General features: G+C 40.9%; 1 protein-coding gene across 5 annotated transcripts in view; it reads left to right on the top strand.

Moving 5' to 3' along the window:
- Window positions 1-17,483, top strand: part of nectin1 (nectin cell adhesion molecule 1) — a 232,907-nt gene that overhangs the window by 92,620 nt on the left and 122,804 nt on the right. Inside the window, exon 6 of one of the 5 annotated variants that reach the window (XM_023351839.1) lies at window positions 16,619-16,648. The exons of the other annotated variants lie outside the window; for them this stretch is intronic. Coding sequence (XP_023207607.1) covers window positions 16,619-16,648 — 30 coding nt within the window. The remainder of the gene's footprint in view (window positions 1-16,618; window positions 16,649-17,483) is intronic. 5 annotated transcript variants of the gene reach the window in all.

The following is a 17,483-nucleotide window of genomic DNA, read 5'->3' as shown; positions in this document are numbered from 1 at the left end:
AGATTTATAGCCATCGAGTTCTGTTTGAAGTTTGGTAGAAGAAGGTTATCTGGTGAGGTTCAGGACAGCGTTAAACGTTTTGGTCCACATGCAAAAACTCTTATTTGTATCAGAAAGCGAGCACCGCCAATAACTGTGAACAGGCCACGTCAAGAAAAACGTTGGCGGCAGCCGAACGATCGGAAACGGTCGAGACAAAGACAGAAAAGCTGCTGCAGACACTGGGATAGAGGTTAATGTTGCAGCGGAACAACTGACAGAAACATTCATCAAAGCGTGTTGACGTCTTAGAATGGCCCACTCAAAGTCTTGATATAAATCTAATTGGGGAATATTGGGATTAAAAGGAGTAAATACTAATGCAAGCCACACTTAACAGATTTTTGTTTGTGCAACGGTAAATGAAAACCAGGTTTTATTTAATTATGCACTACTTTGTGTTGATCTATTAAAAGAAATCCCCTCAAAATGCACAGTGGTCTGCGGTGACAAAATGGGCGAAAAAAAACATCAAGACGCAGGAATACTTCTGCAAGGCATTGCAGCTGCACACATGAACAGACCAGTTGATTGTCACAAATCATCTGTGCGTCTCGGTGTGTGAGTATCAGAGTTCCACACAGCTTGTTAGAACAACTCCCATCACACATCCAAACACGTGTGGGAGCAAACTAACACAGGTCTATTATCAGCGCCCAGAATAACCCACAGGAAATTGGGGGTTTTTAGGTGAGGGCACTGTATTGATCATAACTTGCTCAAACTGCTTGTGCCTCTTCTGCGTCTTTTGTCTCTTCTGGGGGGAAAACAAAATGCTGAGCAAAACTGATTCAGTTTTCTACCCTTCCACATAATTGCAGGCACACAGACTCTGTGGTTCTAACCCTGAGGAGACCGACAAAGCCTCTGCTATCCATTACAAACCAGATCCCACTATACATCCTAAAGATGAGGGGATCTTCCTCTGATTGGTAGCAGCTGTGTGCGTGGCGCTGGGAGACTGTTTCAGTTTTGGACTGGTTGGACTGGAAGGACTTTTCTCTCTCTCTCTCTCTCTCTCTCTCTCTCTCTCTCTCTCTCTCTCTCTCTCTCTCTCTCTCTCTCTCTCTTTCTTTAAGCTGCTTGGTTTCAGGGAATCTGGCGTGTTCTAACTTGCATTGCCTTGCATGTTAACGCGTGTCTCTGGAATTGCTGTGCTTGGTGTGAAATGAACAGCTGTTCCTTACAGTGTCATTTGCTTCTGCATCCTCTCCTTCCATGTGCTATTTCTCTTGCAGCAGTAAGGCTCAGAAATAAAAACAAAACATTTTTTACCGGATGTGGCGACATTGTTTGCAGAGTGTAATAATATATATCTCAGAAGCTCTTAAAGAACCTTTAGAAACTCTAAATAACTGTGGACCAGCTTATATCGGGTGTTTAGCATAAAGAACTGCACAAAGCAAATGCAGCAAAGTAATTTTCCATTTTTTCTTTTTTCATTGATCGCTTAAATTAACAAACCACAGTGCTGCAGTCCCAGTAGTCTTTGTTTATTCTCCTCATTTGTCTGCATAATTTTTATTGTGTGAGCAAAGTGAACAATGCGTGAATACATGATTGGAGTGTGCTCAGTTTCAGTTTGTCTAGTTTTAAAAAAAAACGTATATTAGGTTTGCAACTGTTTAAAGGCTTGCAGATTTCTTAAGCAGCAGGTGAAACAAAAGGAATAATGAATCTGTGAAATCTCTCCTTATTCTTAGCAGGAGGAAACAACAGTGGCAACTTTCTGTGATGAATAATCTCAGGTAGTGCATTCCACCTGCACTACATTTTATAGTTAGGAACCATAAAATGATGCATTAGGATCCCTTTCCTGCAATCTTTAGGTTTCTTCGAAGTACAAAACAAGAAAAAACATTTCTTCAGAGCTACTTGTTGAGGCTTGTCGTCCTTAACTTTATAAAATAAGTGCAAGATTTGCATAATTGTTGCCAGGGGCTTGTTTGACTTGTTGTCAAACAAATACTGAGCAACAAATGCACTCTGTCAGAATCAGGCTGCACCCAAATGGTGTGGCTTTTAAAGAGACAGGAACCAAAATGGACAGATGTGTTGCAGACCCAATGATATGCTATTATTACTACATAAACTTTAGCTACACGAAGTTCCTAAATTAGCAAATAAAATGCTGTTATAATCATTTTTACTCACTCAGGGAGATAATCTTAATCTAAGCCACACCTCTTTTTGGAAGTAGCCCAAAAAGGGGTGTGGCCTTTACAATTGAATCTGCAATTGTATGCATCCTTTGACATATGAGAAAATATGATTTAGTGTCATTTTAATATATCATTTCATGTCTTTCTGCATGGGTTGCACAGTGACGCAGTTGGTAGAGCTGTTGCCTTGCAGGTCCTGGGATCTTTGTCTTTGTTCTCCCTGTGCATGCATGGGTTCTCTCCGGGTACTCCAGCTTCCTCCCACAGTCCAAAAACATGATTGTTAAGTTAATTGGTCTACGGGTGTACCCCGCCTCTCGCCCAGAACATTAGCTGGAGATAGGCACCTCCTGACCCCTGTAAGGGACAAGGATGTACAGAAAATGGATGGATGGATGTTTCAGCACGTCATATTTTCAGTCTGACAGTTTGAAGGCTGCTTTTATTTCCATTAAAAGAAGAAAAAAGTTCCATCCTTGATATCTGGAATTACATTCACATTCACTGCAAAACCTGTCCTGAATATTAAACATCACACAGCACCTGGTCATCTTTTTGTACCCTCTGAAGTAATAAGCTGGCTGGAAACAAGCTCCAAGTGTTGTTCTATACTGTTACATGGCCAGGAGCACTGAATTTCCCAAAGGGTGCCTTACAAGCCTTAAAAGCACGTTACCGGTTCCCATAGTAACACTGTCAAGTTAAAGCGAGAACAGCCAGCCTCTCCTCCTAATGCACAGTTCAGAGGCTCAGCTCCAGTGTGGCGCCCCGTTAAATTGCAGAGCAGCTCAAAAATGGCTTTGGATGATCTGAAGCGGTATAGTTCGGCGCTTTTGATTCAAACTGACTGGCAGTGCAGTTTTGTCTTTATGCTAGTGCAGAATAAATCATTTTATACAGTCATATTTAATAAATTTGAATATTTTATCAAAGTTCATTTATTCCAGTAACTCTGTTCACAAAGGGAAGCATATTAAATAGATTTATTACACAGGCTGATGTTTTCAAACATTTATTTGTGTTAATTATGATGATTTTTTTTTAATGCTTGCCACTAATGAACACATGAAATTCAAGATGAGAAACGAACAGATATTTATTTTAGTCATTTTTAACCTTTCCATCCAAAAGTCAAAACCACACATTGCTGAAAAAACTAATGGAAAATAACACAAAGAAACAAAAAATCACATAAAGAGATAAACAATATTTATATTCCTGTCAATGTGCAGACTGAAAAAATGTAGGTGGAAGCATAAGTTGTTTTTACCTTCATTTTTATTTATATATAAAGCATTATGGAAATGAAAACAGCACAATCTTTTCTGTATTTTTTTCTAAACTTAACTCCAAGAAGCTCTAGCTAAACCTTGTTGTATTTGTTTAGAAAATTATTCTTAAACAATAGTTATTTGATTTAAAAACAGTTTTAACTAATTACAACAACATTTTCACAAGTTAATCTCATTAATTGAAGTACAATTGTTTCTAATATTTGTCCTGACTTTTAATTAAACTGATATTAACACAAAAATATAAACTTAATTAAAATTTGGCCAATACCTGCTTAACCCTTTCATGCATAGTGGTCACTACAGTGGACAGCTATCTAAAAGCCATTTTCTTGTGCTTCTTGTGGGTTTTTATGTTATAAATGCACACAGACCACTGAAGTGGACACTAATGCATCATAAAATATACTATCAACTACTGGCCATCAGCTGCAAATGCAAGAAATAATTTTTGTTAAATCCAATATGGCCGACAGACAAAAAAGCATGAGAACCGACCCGGTCCCTCCTTCTACTGTAGACGAGTCTTGCAGGTAAAACTAAATATTGTGACATCAGGTAACCCCTAAGGAACCATACTACTGATGTATTTTTCAAATAACAACTTTGTATTTAGTGAAAATTACAATTGATCAAATAAAAAAGTTTAATAAAAAAATTTTTACAACATTTTTTTCCTATCTTTTTTTTATGCCCTAAGAAAATAAAAAAAAATGGAAAAACTCCTGACACGATGGATCATAATTCATGCATGAAAGGGTTAAGGGTTGCTATTTTCAGTAAATCTCATCTTAGCATTATTCTATTTATGAAATATGACTGTAGGTTTCATACTTGTGCCTTTGTGGTTAATGTGAATTTTCTTCTAATTGGTTTGAAGAAACCGAATGAATGAAGAATCTGTTTCAGGCGAAATTCAGGTTTAACAAAAGACTTTCTATTGAAATTCCAAAGGACTTGTGCCGACTTGACATGTGCTGTGTACAATTGGAGCTGAACAAATATGCTGATGAGTCATTAACCCGTAGGCTGACAACTGGTGTTGGAGTCTGTACAGAGTGAGGTCTAGGTATTGCCACCTAAGTGTCCTTTGCAGCGTAGGAAGGTGACGAGGCAACAGCCTCAGTGCATTTGTTCAATAATTCAAGGAACTGGAGGGTTGGGAAATATAAAACAGGCATTTTTCTTCTTGTTAAAGTCTAATTTTAATGTTTCTGAGATGCAGAGACTCTCGAAGGAGTCGTTTGAGAATCAATAACTCAGCCAGATGGTCTCTTTAGCCTCCAGTCAACTTTAACAAAGTAACGACAAAAGTGAAGCCCGAGCAATCAAGATTCAAAAATTCCTTCCAGCTCGACTTTTTGCTGGGATGTGCATGATTTTGGTGGCGGCTCTCTTTTTTCCGTTTTGTTTTGTTTTCACTTCAAAGTTAATTTTTTAGATTGACAAGAGTAATGTGCGGCGCACCTGTCGGTTAGCCAGCCCCCGCCACCTGTGTCAGGGAGATAAAATGTCCTTGACAATTTGTTTGTATGGGAGAAAAAAAGCTATTTTCTCACTGTGGGATGCAGCGCTGATGGAGCTCTTAAAGGAAAGCGCATTTTAATCAAGCTTCTTTTACTGACGGATTTGCAGGTGCTGCGGTGCTGCAGATATCAGCGGGGCCACGGCGCGCCTTGTTTCAATTAGCTTAGGGATGGCGCTCGCAGCTCGCATGGCGGCGACAATAGTAAGTCGCGCGGGTGACGGCGGCTTTCCACGACGACACATGTTCTGCAGATATGGTGTCAGAATCTAATGAAGCACTTCTCGGTTTTTAATCTGTCCTCGCTCTCGGGGAAGAAAAGGCGGGAGAGGAGGCGCCATGTGATGCTTCCCGCCTCATTTACATGCAGTTCAGAAATCTCCAGAGATAAAGTTGACGAGTCGTCAGAAATGATTAATCAGCTAATTACCAACAGGCATCGGAGGCCGCACTGAAAAGTAAAGACAATTAAACCAGCGCCACTATGGAGGTTGTTTTTTGACCAGTCACTCTCAGCAGCTTTTCAAAGCGTCTAATAGGAATGCCACTCAAGCAGTCAGAGGAAGCTGCAGGAAGAGGGGCTGAGTGAAGCGGTTAAACCTCAGAGATCGTCCTTCAGCTCACGAGAGCTAAATCAGCCTTTCATTAGGATAATCAGCTTTCCACCACCGCGCTCTGTTTTCGTGTTTGAAACAAATCAATGTCGCCACCTTAAATTTCTTCCCAGCTCATAATGCGGCGTGATGAATGGCCGTTTTGTCGGGACGGCCTTACAATTATGTCATTATCGCCTCTGAGAAAGCAGATGTGTGGGTTTTTGTTTTTGTTTTTTTCTTAATTCTTGGCAGTCAACAGTAAATTGACATGTGGGAAAGTTTTTGCTTTCCATATTCTTGGATATATTTGTTTACCAACTTTGAGATTTATGCTCTCACACATAAGAGCCGGTTTGTGTGAGAAAACCGTACGAAGATGGCGCATTCATTCAGGATCAGCTGGAAGGATGTTGGATCTGTCAGGGGGCATCATGCTTGTGAACCTTTCAGAGATCACCCCCACTCATGGATCAGCTGTACTTCTCCTTTTTTTTTGTCAGTTGTGCTGCAGGGCCTCACCACACGGGTTAGACTGGATGGAGCGCTCTCTTAAGTTTAGAGAGAAGGCAGGAGGACGGACGCCTCGGAAAACACAGGACTATCGTTGCCAACTTCTGTTCACGCCTGCCTGAACAAGCAACAGTCAGCTTCTGTTGGGGAAAATCAAGTTACCAGAGAAAATGGTGGGGGGAAAAGAAAAAAAAATAATAAAACCTCCGACAAAATGAACCAAATAAGTTGGGAAGCGTTCTGTGGAAATATAAGTAAATAAAACATGTGATTGCGCGAGATGCTCCAGTGAATCAGATTTTTTCGAATTTAGTCGAGTAGCGAAAGATGGAAGGCAGAAATAAGCTCCGAGGCAAACAGCATCTGGGAGCGGAGCAGAGGTGGAAAAGAGGGCAGAAGGCTGTTTACACGATTTTACGTAACAGCCTGTGTCAACCCCCGCTGCTCGCTGGCTGTCGCTTGCTCCATCCTCTAATTCCAACATTTCACTGATATTAAGGGGATAAAGCACAGAGATGATGAGAGGGGGTGAAACGGACTAAAAACAGATAAAAGAAAACTCACACTAGAATCTGTGATGGAAACAAATGATGCAAATGTAGAACAGTAACTGCATCCAAATGCTCAAAATGTCATGTCTCAGTGTAAATATCACATCCAGAAATGGTGTGATGAAGCAACAACAGGAGAAAATGTTGATGCTAAAAAAGCACCTGTCATAAATCCTCCAGGGAATATTCACACTGTCGCTTTGAAGGTTCATTTTAGGGATTTGACTGATAAAATCTGATCAGATCCGGCCCATCAGATAAAGATTTTATCATACTGGCTGCAGAATCACTGTAATCTAACGTGCTACTGCAAGCCCCCAGAACGACTTGAGGGCACGTCTGCATCGATTCTTCAAGTTGCTTAAACTCCGCTCTAGTAGCAGAAAGCAACTTCTCCTAAGAATATTGTCACTTTGAATGACATAAAATTTTCTGCGGAAGAACTTTCTACGTCTCACTGTAAAATAATCTCCTCACTTTGGCCTTTAACTTATCAAATCCATTTGATAAGCTACATTTGATGCATTTTATGGATATTTAAAATGTTAGTATGACCTTGAATACTTGGAGGAGTTGCACCGATCCAAGGCTGAAATGAAAGAAGGGTTAGCCTGGCTGGTGGTTAAACACTTCGCAAACCTAAGGAGTTACATCACAGTTGTTGTAGGAAAACCAAAGAAAGTCCAGTTAGGATTTTGCCACAAATTGACACCAAAGTTGAACTTTCTGGCTTATGTGCAAGAAAACTGAAGCAGCTCATTCCCACAGTAAAACATGGTGGTGGCGGTATCATGATGTGGGAATGTTTTTTTGTTTTTTTCTTTTCCATACCGGAGTGTATGCACATCCTTAAATTTTTTTTTAAAGTCTTAAATTTTTGTATCTAAAATTAAGCCCTTAGAATGTCTTTAGTTTGTTTTAAGAAATGTAAGAAAAATCAAAGGTCAGAAATGTCATTGTGGCAATTCGATCTTATGTTTTGTTTTTACTTGTGGGACTTTTCAGTCAGGCAAAAGTTTGACTCACACCCAGACATCTGCCTGTGCTGCTAATATACTCGTGCTAGCTAGCTAGGATTTTTTGCAGCTATCATGGGTAAGTGCAAATGTCTCACCATTTGGCTGGATGTTGTTCATTTTTGCCAGTGGCTAACTTCTGTTGCCAGCCCGTACGAGTCAGCAGGACTCCTCTATTTATAGATTTTAAAGTATTAAATTTCATTCAGGCTAGCATTAAAAGGGTCTTTAAAAGTCTTACATTTGACCTGCTGAAAGCTGCAGGTACCCAGCACCCTGTTTTACATATTTTATTTGTAATTTGAATTACTTTCACACTGTGTGTTGACTTATCCCATAAAACCCCAACAACCAACCTTGGAGTTTGAGGTTGGCAGATCTGTTAGACCCTTTACTTCAGGTCTGCGTAGGTTTTACTACGGTCTAAGTTGCTTGTCTCAAAGTGACATTACATCCATCTCTCTGTGTTATTAAGACAACGGCAAGAAGATCCTTGAATGAAACAAGTAACGCACCACATATTACTGACATCTAACAGCGGTGCTTCTATGTTCAGCCATTTGTCTCTTTCTATTCCCAAACAGAGATGAGAGACATTACGATGTCGGCTTTGCACAGGGTTCCCTTTGCAATGTGAAATTTGTTTGTCTTTCCCTGTCATCCATCTCAATCTGCGTTCTATACCATATTGCGGCGTCGGCGTCTCACATCGCCGCCTGCATTATTCATAGACCCAAAGGCCACATGTGTGTCTTGTGTATTATTACACTCTCATTTGAAGCTGAGCTATGTCAGCAGACATTTGAGGACCCCCCACGCCTCCCCCCCACACACACACACCTCCACCCCCTCCTGCATGTTTCTCAGCACCCTTGAACCTTCTGCTTTGACAACTACAAACCTGCAGGCTTTCGCATCTTTAGGATGATGAAGCGACTTCCTCGCCCCCATGTCTTCGGCTGCTGGCGCGGGGGTTGCCTGTGTCTCAGATCCTGCCAAGATCACACCTCATTATCCAAATGAGACATTAGCACGGACTGCTCCCGTTGCTCGAGCAGCGCAGGCCGGCCCATAAACCCTAAGCGGCGTTGTTCTGTGCCAGAGTAAGCGCTGCGTAAAACGGAGGAAAGGGGTGCTCCCTTTTTCTCCAGAACGGATGGGTTTTATTTCACTATTTGAAGAAGAAGAAGACGTAATAGCCTGACTGGACACTTGAAATGCAAATGTCACCGGGGAGAGCATGTGAGAGAAGAGCAGCTGAGATCGAAGTGATTTATCTTAAAATTTGTTTCTGCATGGCTTGCTGTTTCTGCTCTCCGGAGGATATGCAGAGGAGAGGGATGTGGCAGACAGATGGAGCGGCGGAGGGGGGGATTGGCTGAGCCCCCTTCGGCCCATCTCACCTCCTCTTCCTCATCCTCCTTCTTCCTCCTCCTCGCTGTCCAGCCGTGTGGTGTTGGATCTGTCACGCCTCCCTGAGAGCCTGATGAAGTAGGTCACATGCTGTCCCAGAGTCTGACCGCTGGCTCCAAAGCTGCTGCTGCTGCTGATTCGGCTGCGCGCCAATTCGCTCATTACATTCCCAGTGTAACAACCGGGCAGCAAAAATAAAAAAAAGCAAAAAGATATATACATAAAAACAGTCAGTGATGAAGTTGAGAGCAGGACAGTTGAGGTAAACAAACAGAGCCCTGACCTTTTCCGGCTCAACGCATCCTAATGTGCAGATCCGTTTGCAGCGAGCTCGCTGACCCAATAACAGCCTTTCCGCTCGGCTCCGGAGCCGCATGCAGGCCGGCAATAAAGGGAGAGACGGTTTAATAACGCTGCATTATGAGCAAACATGTTTTTAAAGCAGCACTGGTGTTAAGATGCTGGTGTAAATATTCAACGCTCATTAAAAGTGCATTTAAAGTGATTAGAAAAAGGCCCCTGTAGCACAAAGTGATTATCTACAAGAGCTCAGAAAGAAATCACACACAAAGAAGCGTTTCCAACCTTAATGTGGCGTTTGTGTTTATGATCTACCAGCTTTGTGAAAATGGCTGTAACTTTGTTTATTCCTGCTGTGAACCACCGCATTGTGTGTTCTAACCATCAGTAAAGAGTAGAGAGAGCGTTATGTGTCCAGAAGTATTCACACCCTCCACATTTTATCACGCTACAACAACCACAAACGTTTTGAGATATCATGTATCACACCAACACAAAGTGGAGGATTACTTTGAAGAGGGAAAATTACATCCCATCCATCTTCACTGTAACTCTGCAGCTTCTACTTTCCCTCCATGTTTCACAGTAGGTGAAGTGTGTTCAGATTGTTTAGTTCTTCTTTGTTTTTCAAGTTCAGTTTTGGTCTCATCTGATTAAACCAACAAGCTACATTTCTATTTGCCACAAGGCCTTCGATGAAAGCCAGATTTATCTAGTTCGTGACTCGATAAATCTGAGTCAGAGCTACCGATCTCTGCAGCAAGATTATATTAACAAATTCAGTAGACCCTCACAGATTTTCTGTGGAACATAACTCCAAATTATTTTCAGAAAATTGACCCAGCTCAAGATTTTCTCTTTAAGCATATTTAAAATATTTGAAAGGTACAAAGCAGCTGATTCAGGGGCCGTATGTTTATTTTTTCTTACCACTGATTGGCTGCAACCCCTGCAGTGGAGATGAGGATTGTAGATGTTAGCTTCAGGCTAGTCCCAAGACAGTTTCCACTTTGGGTATTAATGCATATTAAACTGTATTTAGTGTTTGAACTTTTGAAACAGGCAGCTAGAGTGCTGCTTACGAAGCTAGCTATCATGGTCACACATGGCGGCAGAAAAACGGTTTTCCTGCAACTGTAAAATGTTTATCTGCCGTTAGTACAGCTGCAGCGTAAATAAGCATGATTGACAGTGCTAGGACCCTCCCCCTGACTCTGATTGGTTGTTTCTAACAAGGAGTGGTGAATTTCTGTAGATGACAGTAGGACCACAGGGTGGAGGTAAATGAGTACATATTGTCAGGACATGTTTAAGAAACATGTAAAAAAACATATTTTACCTACTTCGGTGACGTATTTTACATTTTTTCAGACACTTACCTAAAACATAAAATTTTTTCATGTGTGATTATGTTCATCTTTCACTTAAAGTCCCAATAAAATACCTTAAGTTTTGTAGCTGAAACATGACGACATGTGAACGAGTTTAGGGGTTTCCTTCCGTTTGTCTTCGACAGGACGCACGCTGCTGCCTGCTGTTTTTCTCTGACAAGATTGATCCTGCTGGTTGCCGCATGTTCACACATGCAAAGCAGAGATGATGTCACCGGTGTTTTGATGAGAGCGTTTCGCTGCGTTATCTCCTCCAGCACGGCTCCTCTCCCCACTTCTTATCCACTGGCCGTTTGAAAGAAAGAAATTCAATTTGAGTTATGGGTTTGAAGGTTTTAGTGCAGCAAGTGGCATTTACCTGCATATGAGGTGGGTTCTGCCCCGGTAGGATAAGTGATAGTGAAATGAGAAGTATTTTTGACAAATGGCGAGGAAAGGAAGCGTGGATGTGGAAGAAAGGAATCAGTGGCGAGATTTGCCTCAGCTGCAACTCCCCATGAAGCATGTTTAATTCCCGTCAGTGACGAGCTTTTATTCGTTGTGGCAGAATTACATTTCCATGACTTCACAACTACTGGCAAATTCAGACAGGGGAAGTAATGAGGATCTCTGGATCCACTGAATTAATGTGTCTTCTCCGATTGTCCCCGTCGTCATTCGCTCATTATGCCACTCTTTATTTGCTGTTGTCACCGTCGCCGACTTCCCCAAACAGCCCCTCTCCATCTTCCTTTTTCCTGCCTGTCAACGCTCCCCAACTTCTTTCTGCATTTCCTTTTGATCCTCTGTTGTCTGCTGCTTGTTCCTCGATTAGTCACATTATCACACTACTCCCTGTACCGCGCTTTGAAATCCTTTTCATTTTCCCAGCCTCTGTCATAACCTTGTCCAAGAGATTGTTGCTAAGTCTCAGGAATGTTCAGCTCCTTCTGTTTCGCCTTTTTGTCGTGTGTAGACACGACTGCAGCACACCTAGAAACCTGCAGGACAGAGTTGGGAAACAGCTCCTTTCTCGCTCTAAAAGGCCCTTCTGCTTCAGACGCTCCTTTCCTTCAGCATCTTTGAACATTCGGCACTCCTGCTGTTTGTTTTATGCTGTGCCTTCCACTGAAATACAAACCGTTGCTCTGTATCTAGTCTGCTGCTTTTCAGAAGCCACAAATCATTTCCACTACAAGATCTCCTTCTTTCCTTTTTGTTTTTATTGGGGTTGCACTTGTTTACCGTTTTCTTCTTTTAACGATTCGTCTGCTTTACAACACCTGGCACAGCTTGTCACGCTCCTTAAACTTTTCCAGATTTTTAGCCACAAACTTCAAATTGTTTATGATGGGATTTTATGTGACCCCACTCAAAATGGCTCATAAATGTGAATAAAAACTTAATAATGCACCCATTTTACCAAAGAAAACCCTGAGAAGTATAACCTGCATTTGGATTTACTATGTTAAAGCCTCGAGAAGTCACATATGTAGTGAAAAAAAAAAGATTCCAACTGTATGTAATTTAATCTCAGAATACGATAATCTGTCCTGTGAAGACCCCACACAATTTTTTAAAAATGCCACAAAAGTGGGCGGAGTCAGGAGGTGCTTAGGGGCGTGGCCAAGTGTGTGGCTTAGAGGAGGGGGTTAATTGAAGCTCTACTCAAGAAGAGGGAAAGCGCTGTTATCAACTTAGCAACTTTGTTGCTAAATGTAGCAACTTTTCAGACGCTTGAGGTGATGATTTTTCAAACAAGCGACTAGGGACAAATCTGTCAACTTTCGTCTTTGTTATTAGAGACTGTGGCAACATAAAGATAGCACCCTCAAGGCTCAATTTATACAGTTTATCTGCGAAATAAGAAGTTGATTTGGGGTTTTGTTACGTTTTAAGAGTTTTCTGCAAGCTTTATATGTTCCTCAAGTTCAACACACTTAAAGCAAATCAATGGCTTCCCTTGCCTTTGCAGAATTTGATGATGCATTCAAGAAATAACTCATTAATGTGTTGAAACTGGAATTAAAGACCAGAATCTCTCTGGCAAGACTTTACATTTGCACAGATGCCCATCATTCAGACTGACTGTCCTTGAGATGAAGGTCATAGTGACACGTCCCAAATAAATGTGCAGTTCTAACAAAAGCAAAATGACACTTATGTAAAGTGTTTGTTTAAATTTAATTCATAATTTTAGGATACTTTGGTTGGTTGGCCTATAAGGGAAAATCCTTATAAAATACATAGTTTGTTGTTGTAGCAAAGCGGTAGGAATAATCAATGAATAATTTTGCGTGGCTGTGAACACGGCGGCCTCAGATGGATCCCTAAAGGAAGCAGATTTTGCCACTAAAACCTTTGGACACAGTAAATCATCCTTTCTATCATGTCAAACGTTCAGAGCTGTATGATTAATGCTAAACGATGGGGATGTGGCATTAGAACAAGCAAAGCATTTCCTGTTATTCCTGACTTGCATGCATCTATTAGGCCTTTGGGCTGAATTATAGCCCATCACAGAACTTGCTTCCTCCTATTAATCTTAGCTGCACGTTTTAGACGTTGCAAGTCAAAGTTTCTGCCACTATCTACATATTTCTGCTGCGCCGCTAATAGACGCCCTCCTTTTCTGTTTGCTGGAACAGTATCATAGCTGCTGCTGGGGTCGTCTTTATCTGCCGGTTGGCAGGTGTTGCTGGTAGCGAAGGTGAGCAAAGAGGAACGCCTCGTCTTTGCTCCCTTCTCCTTCTCCTCCAGGCTTTTAAATCACCTCCATTTCAGACACGTTTTCGTGAAAATATTGTTTCTGAAACGTGATTAGTTTGCACCGTGGCTACTCAGATTCCTCCTGCATTCACACAAGACTGCTGCTCTGGTAGAGAGTTATTTTCTTGTGATATCTTCATGTTTGCAAGCCTCTGATGCGACCTTGTAGGGGGGAGGAATGAGAACGGGGGAAGAAGTGGGCTTGATAACAATCTGAAAAGAGGCAAATTGTGGTTTTTTATGTTGCAGAATAAACGCACTGTTCCTCTGCTGCACTGAGGAGACCCGATGAGCATTAGACGGTGTTTTTCTCAGGTTTTAAAGTATTCCAATTATAGCACAAGAGTTATCGGGGTAAAGCATCCTCAGCTTTTTGCATTAGCTGTGTTTGCCAGGACAGGTTCTTCTTGGGTGGGAGGCCACCACAAAAATCTGTGAGTGTTTAGAGTTGGTTCAAGTTCGTATTTTCTAAGTTTATTACAAGGTTACCACATAGTCTGGAAATGGCAAATGTGGACTGTGGAAAATATTTTCTTCTTTTCTTTCTTCTTTCAGTCTTCTTTAATTTTCCACATGCCCTCTTTCTATGTTCCCTTTTTACTTTGTTCATCCTTTCTCTTTTCTTTCCTTCCTTGTGTCCTGCACCCCTTTATTTGTGTTTTTTTAGTCTTCTTTCCATTTTGTTTCCTTTATTTTCTTCCTCGCATTTAACTATCTTTCTTCTTTCCATTTTGTTTCCTTTATTTTCTTCCTCGCATTTAACTATCTTCCTTCTTTCCTTTTTGTTTCCTTTATTTTCTTCCTTCTCTCCTTTTTGTTTAGTTCATGTCCTTCCTTTCTTTTTTTGTTTTCTACCTCCTCTGCTTCCTTGTGCACTTCCTATCTTTCAGTCTTTTGGGCCTTCATCTTTCCTTCCTTTGTTCCTTTCTTCCAGTTTCCTGTTAATCAATATCTAAAGCCTACCTGCTGTTGAGATATTATAATTATTGTGTTTACATGAAACCTCTTCCTTCAGTCATTAGTGGTGAAGAAATAGTGTTGATCCTTTGTAGGGGTGGAGATAACAGTGAGCACCTCGAAGGCTGACATTGGGACCTTTAACTGCCTCTGATCTGGACCTTAACAGGCTGCCTCTCAGTCTTTTACCCCCTTTAATGAAAGTAAATGTCTCATTTTAGCAACCTGGGTGAAAATCGCCCTAATTAAGATTGAAATGAGGATTTAAAAAAGCAAAACCAGATCTTAGCCGAGGAGGTCAGCGAGGGGCAGTGAAGAGGATTACAGCCGAATGTTTTCCCTTTGCCGTTCTCTTCTTCAGTCATCTGGATTTTCGCCCCTCTTCGGGCTCGGTGGAAGGATGCGTTCTCCAGCAGGGGTGACCTGGCTCTGCTCTCCCATTGATGTGTGTAATGAAGGCCTGTGTCTGAATAATCCCATTAGGTGGTCAGATTAAAACCTGAGCTGATATTTGAGACCGTGCCCGGCGCCTCTTTAGAAATTGGAGAGCTTTGCAGCCGGGCCTCGGGAGAAAGGCGGCGGCGGCGGCATTCCGGAGGTTTCTCCTTTTTGGACTGATAGAGTGCCATTCTAATTACAGCAGAGAAGAAGGCTTCAGTAGCTTCTTAACTTTACCCAGACCCATCCCTTTATAGCCGCATTATGCTCAGACTCATCGTTTCTAATAAAGAGCCGTTCTTATCAAGCGGAACTCATTTGATTCAAGGCTTCAGGTTGATCATTTGAAAAGATTTTCTTTTTCATGTTTGAAATTAGTATCTTTTTATATTAAAATGTGTCCCTTTTGTTCATGTGATGTTCAGTTTGATTTGGCTGACTTGCACCGTAGCATCACTGTTGCGATGCCTTGCATTTATATTCACACAAGTGGACTATTTCAGATTTCTTTTCATATCACATCCATACATTATTTACATTGTAAGTTTTTCCAACTTTCAAGGACTCCATGAATGCAGTATTTAGTTGACTGTAATAGTTTAGTTGATGGAGAGTATTTGTTGTAGTCCCAGTTGATGTTGTTATTTCAGTTTTCAGCAACAATATCGCAATGCTAAGTTTTCCAAAAATTGTGCAGCATAAGTCACTTGCTCTTATAAGAAGACCATAAGAACACCTGCCGCCATGTTGGCTACTTAGCGAACATGTCGAACAGCAAATGAGGGCAAAATCGAACTTTCAACATGTGGAAAACCAACACTAAATACCACACTGAACTCACTATTCCCCTCATTTAAACATAGAAGTGATGACATCATGCTGTGGGTTTTTTCTTTCTATGGGGAAAAGAAAGCAGGAAGCTTGAAGGAGCTGATAAAAGGTCAATTCTCGAGAAAATGTGGCTGACACTTCAGGCTAAAGTAGAGGTTGATGTTCTAATGTTCGAATGGCCTAGTTAAATCCCGCCCAAAATTAGATGCAATTGCTTTGCAAAGAAGAAATGGCAAATATTTCTACATCAAGATATAAAAACCTGACCGAGATAAAACAGTAGTTAGAGTTGGATTATACAAGAAATGCTTTGAACATTGTTTCTTCATTGTGTTGATTTAATGGAGTTGGTTGTGTTAGGTTTTATTTAGGGGTATTGGTGTAAAGTGGACTGAATACATAATAAGTCATAAACCTGTGGATCATTTTCTTTCACATAAACTCCTGCGACAATCCAATGAGTTTTCCGTTGCTTGTTTGAGAGGTTTGAATACTTTTTCAAACTTCTGCTGATGGGTTTTCACTCCTTTGACTCAGCTTGTAGGCGACGCTAATCCAGAAGGCAAACAAGTTGCGTTCAAGGCGTCATGTTTATCAGCTCCAGATGAACATATGGACGGTGTTAAAATCTAATCCCAATCACATTAAGACGTCTCATAATAGAGTGGCAATAAAGCAGATATCAAAGCAAAGGCCAAACTAGTAATCATATCAAAAGCGGGAAAGCTTCTCGAACAAAAAGCTTCCCTTTTCTTTGATCCCTCGCTTGAATTAAATGCTGTTTTTTCCCATGAGGTTTTGTTCTGTGAAAAAAAGTGGACTGACCACAATGTCTCACTTTACCCTCAGACATGAATGCTGTGTCATATGCAGCCAGCAGTAAGTTGATAGTGCTATATTATATTACGTTCTATATCAATGCATATCTTTCACATTATTTCCCTTCTTTCTTTTATCGTCCTTTCTATAAAAACGACACATTTCCTCTTTTAAAGCGATGCCGTCTCTTTGGTGTGTCGCTCGGCTGCTTCAGTGGATGAGCTCCGTGTTTATCTGCTCTCTCAGTGCTTTGTGTCCGCGTATGCTTGGCTGCTGATAATCATCCCAGGCGGCGCTCTCTCATTTCATTACCTCTGCACAGCTGATGAAGATGTCTTGTGGAGCTACTTCATGTCGGACTCCTCTGGAGTCTGCCTTTCACTATGTTTATTTTAAGCTGATTCATTCAAACGATGAAAAGGTGTTTTAAAAGCTCCCTTTTTTGATTTTTTATTTATTTATTTTGTCACTTTGATGTTTTAAATCCAACAAATTGAGCTGTGCTCAAAAAATGGGTTATATTTTTTGGGAAAAAGGTGTTGAAAACAAGCTGACCTTGTGTGAAATTAGACTTGTTTAATCATAAATTAACTGTTAATATATCAATAACCAATAGATAAGATCGGCACCTAATTTTAGGTTCTCATGTAAGTATTGCCTGATTATGTTTTGGTTTGATTTCAACTGAAAATCACTGAACTGGGACCTGTCTGACAACATGAAGCAAGGTAAAAAGAAATCTCAAAAAGTAAATCCTTGTCCAATTTCCAAAGGCCAAAAACATGGAAATGAAGATTTTGGTTAGTCAAAGTCCAGACTGAAATTAAATTGAGATGCTTTGGTGTGACATTACAGTTGACAACAAAAGGTGGAACGTTTAGTTGCTACATTTAGG

Source organism: Xiphophorus maculatus, chromosome 18 (assembly GCF_002775205.1).
Source record: "Xiphophorus maculatus strain JP 163 A chromosome 18, X_maculatus-5.0-male, whole genome shotgun sequence".
NCBI classification, from domain to species: Eukaryota; Metazoa; Chordata; class Actinopteri; order Cyprinodontiformes; family Poeciliidae; genus Xiphophorus; species Xiphophorus maculatus.
The sequence above is the reverse complement of the archived record's forward strand: the minus strand, read 5'-3'. Positions and strand labels throughout refer to the sequence as shown.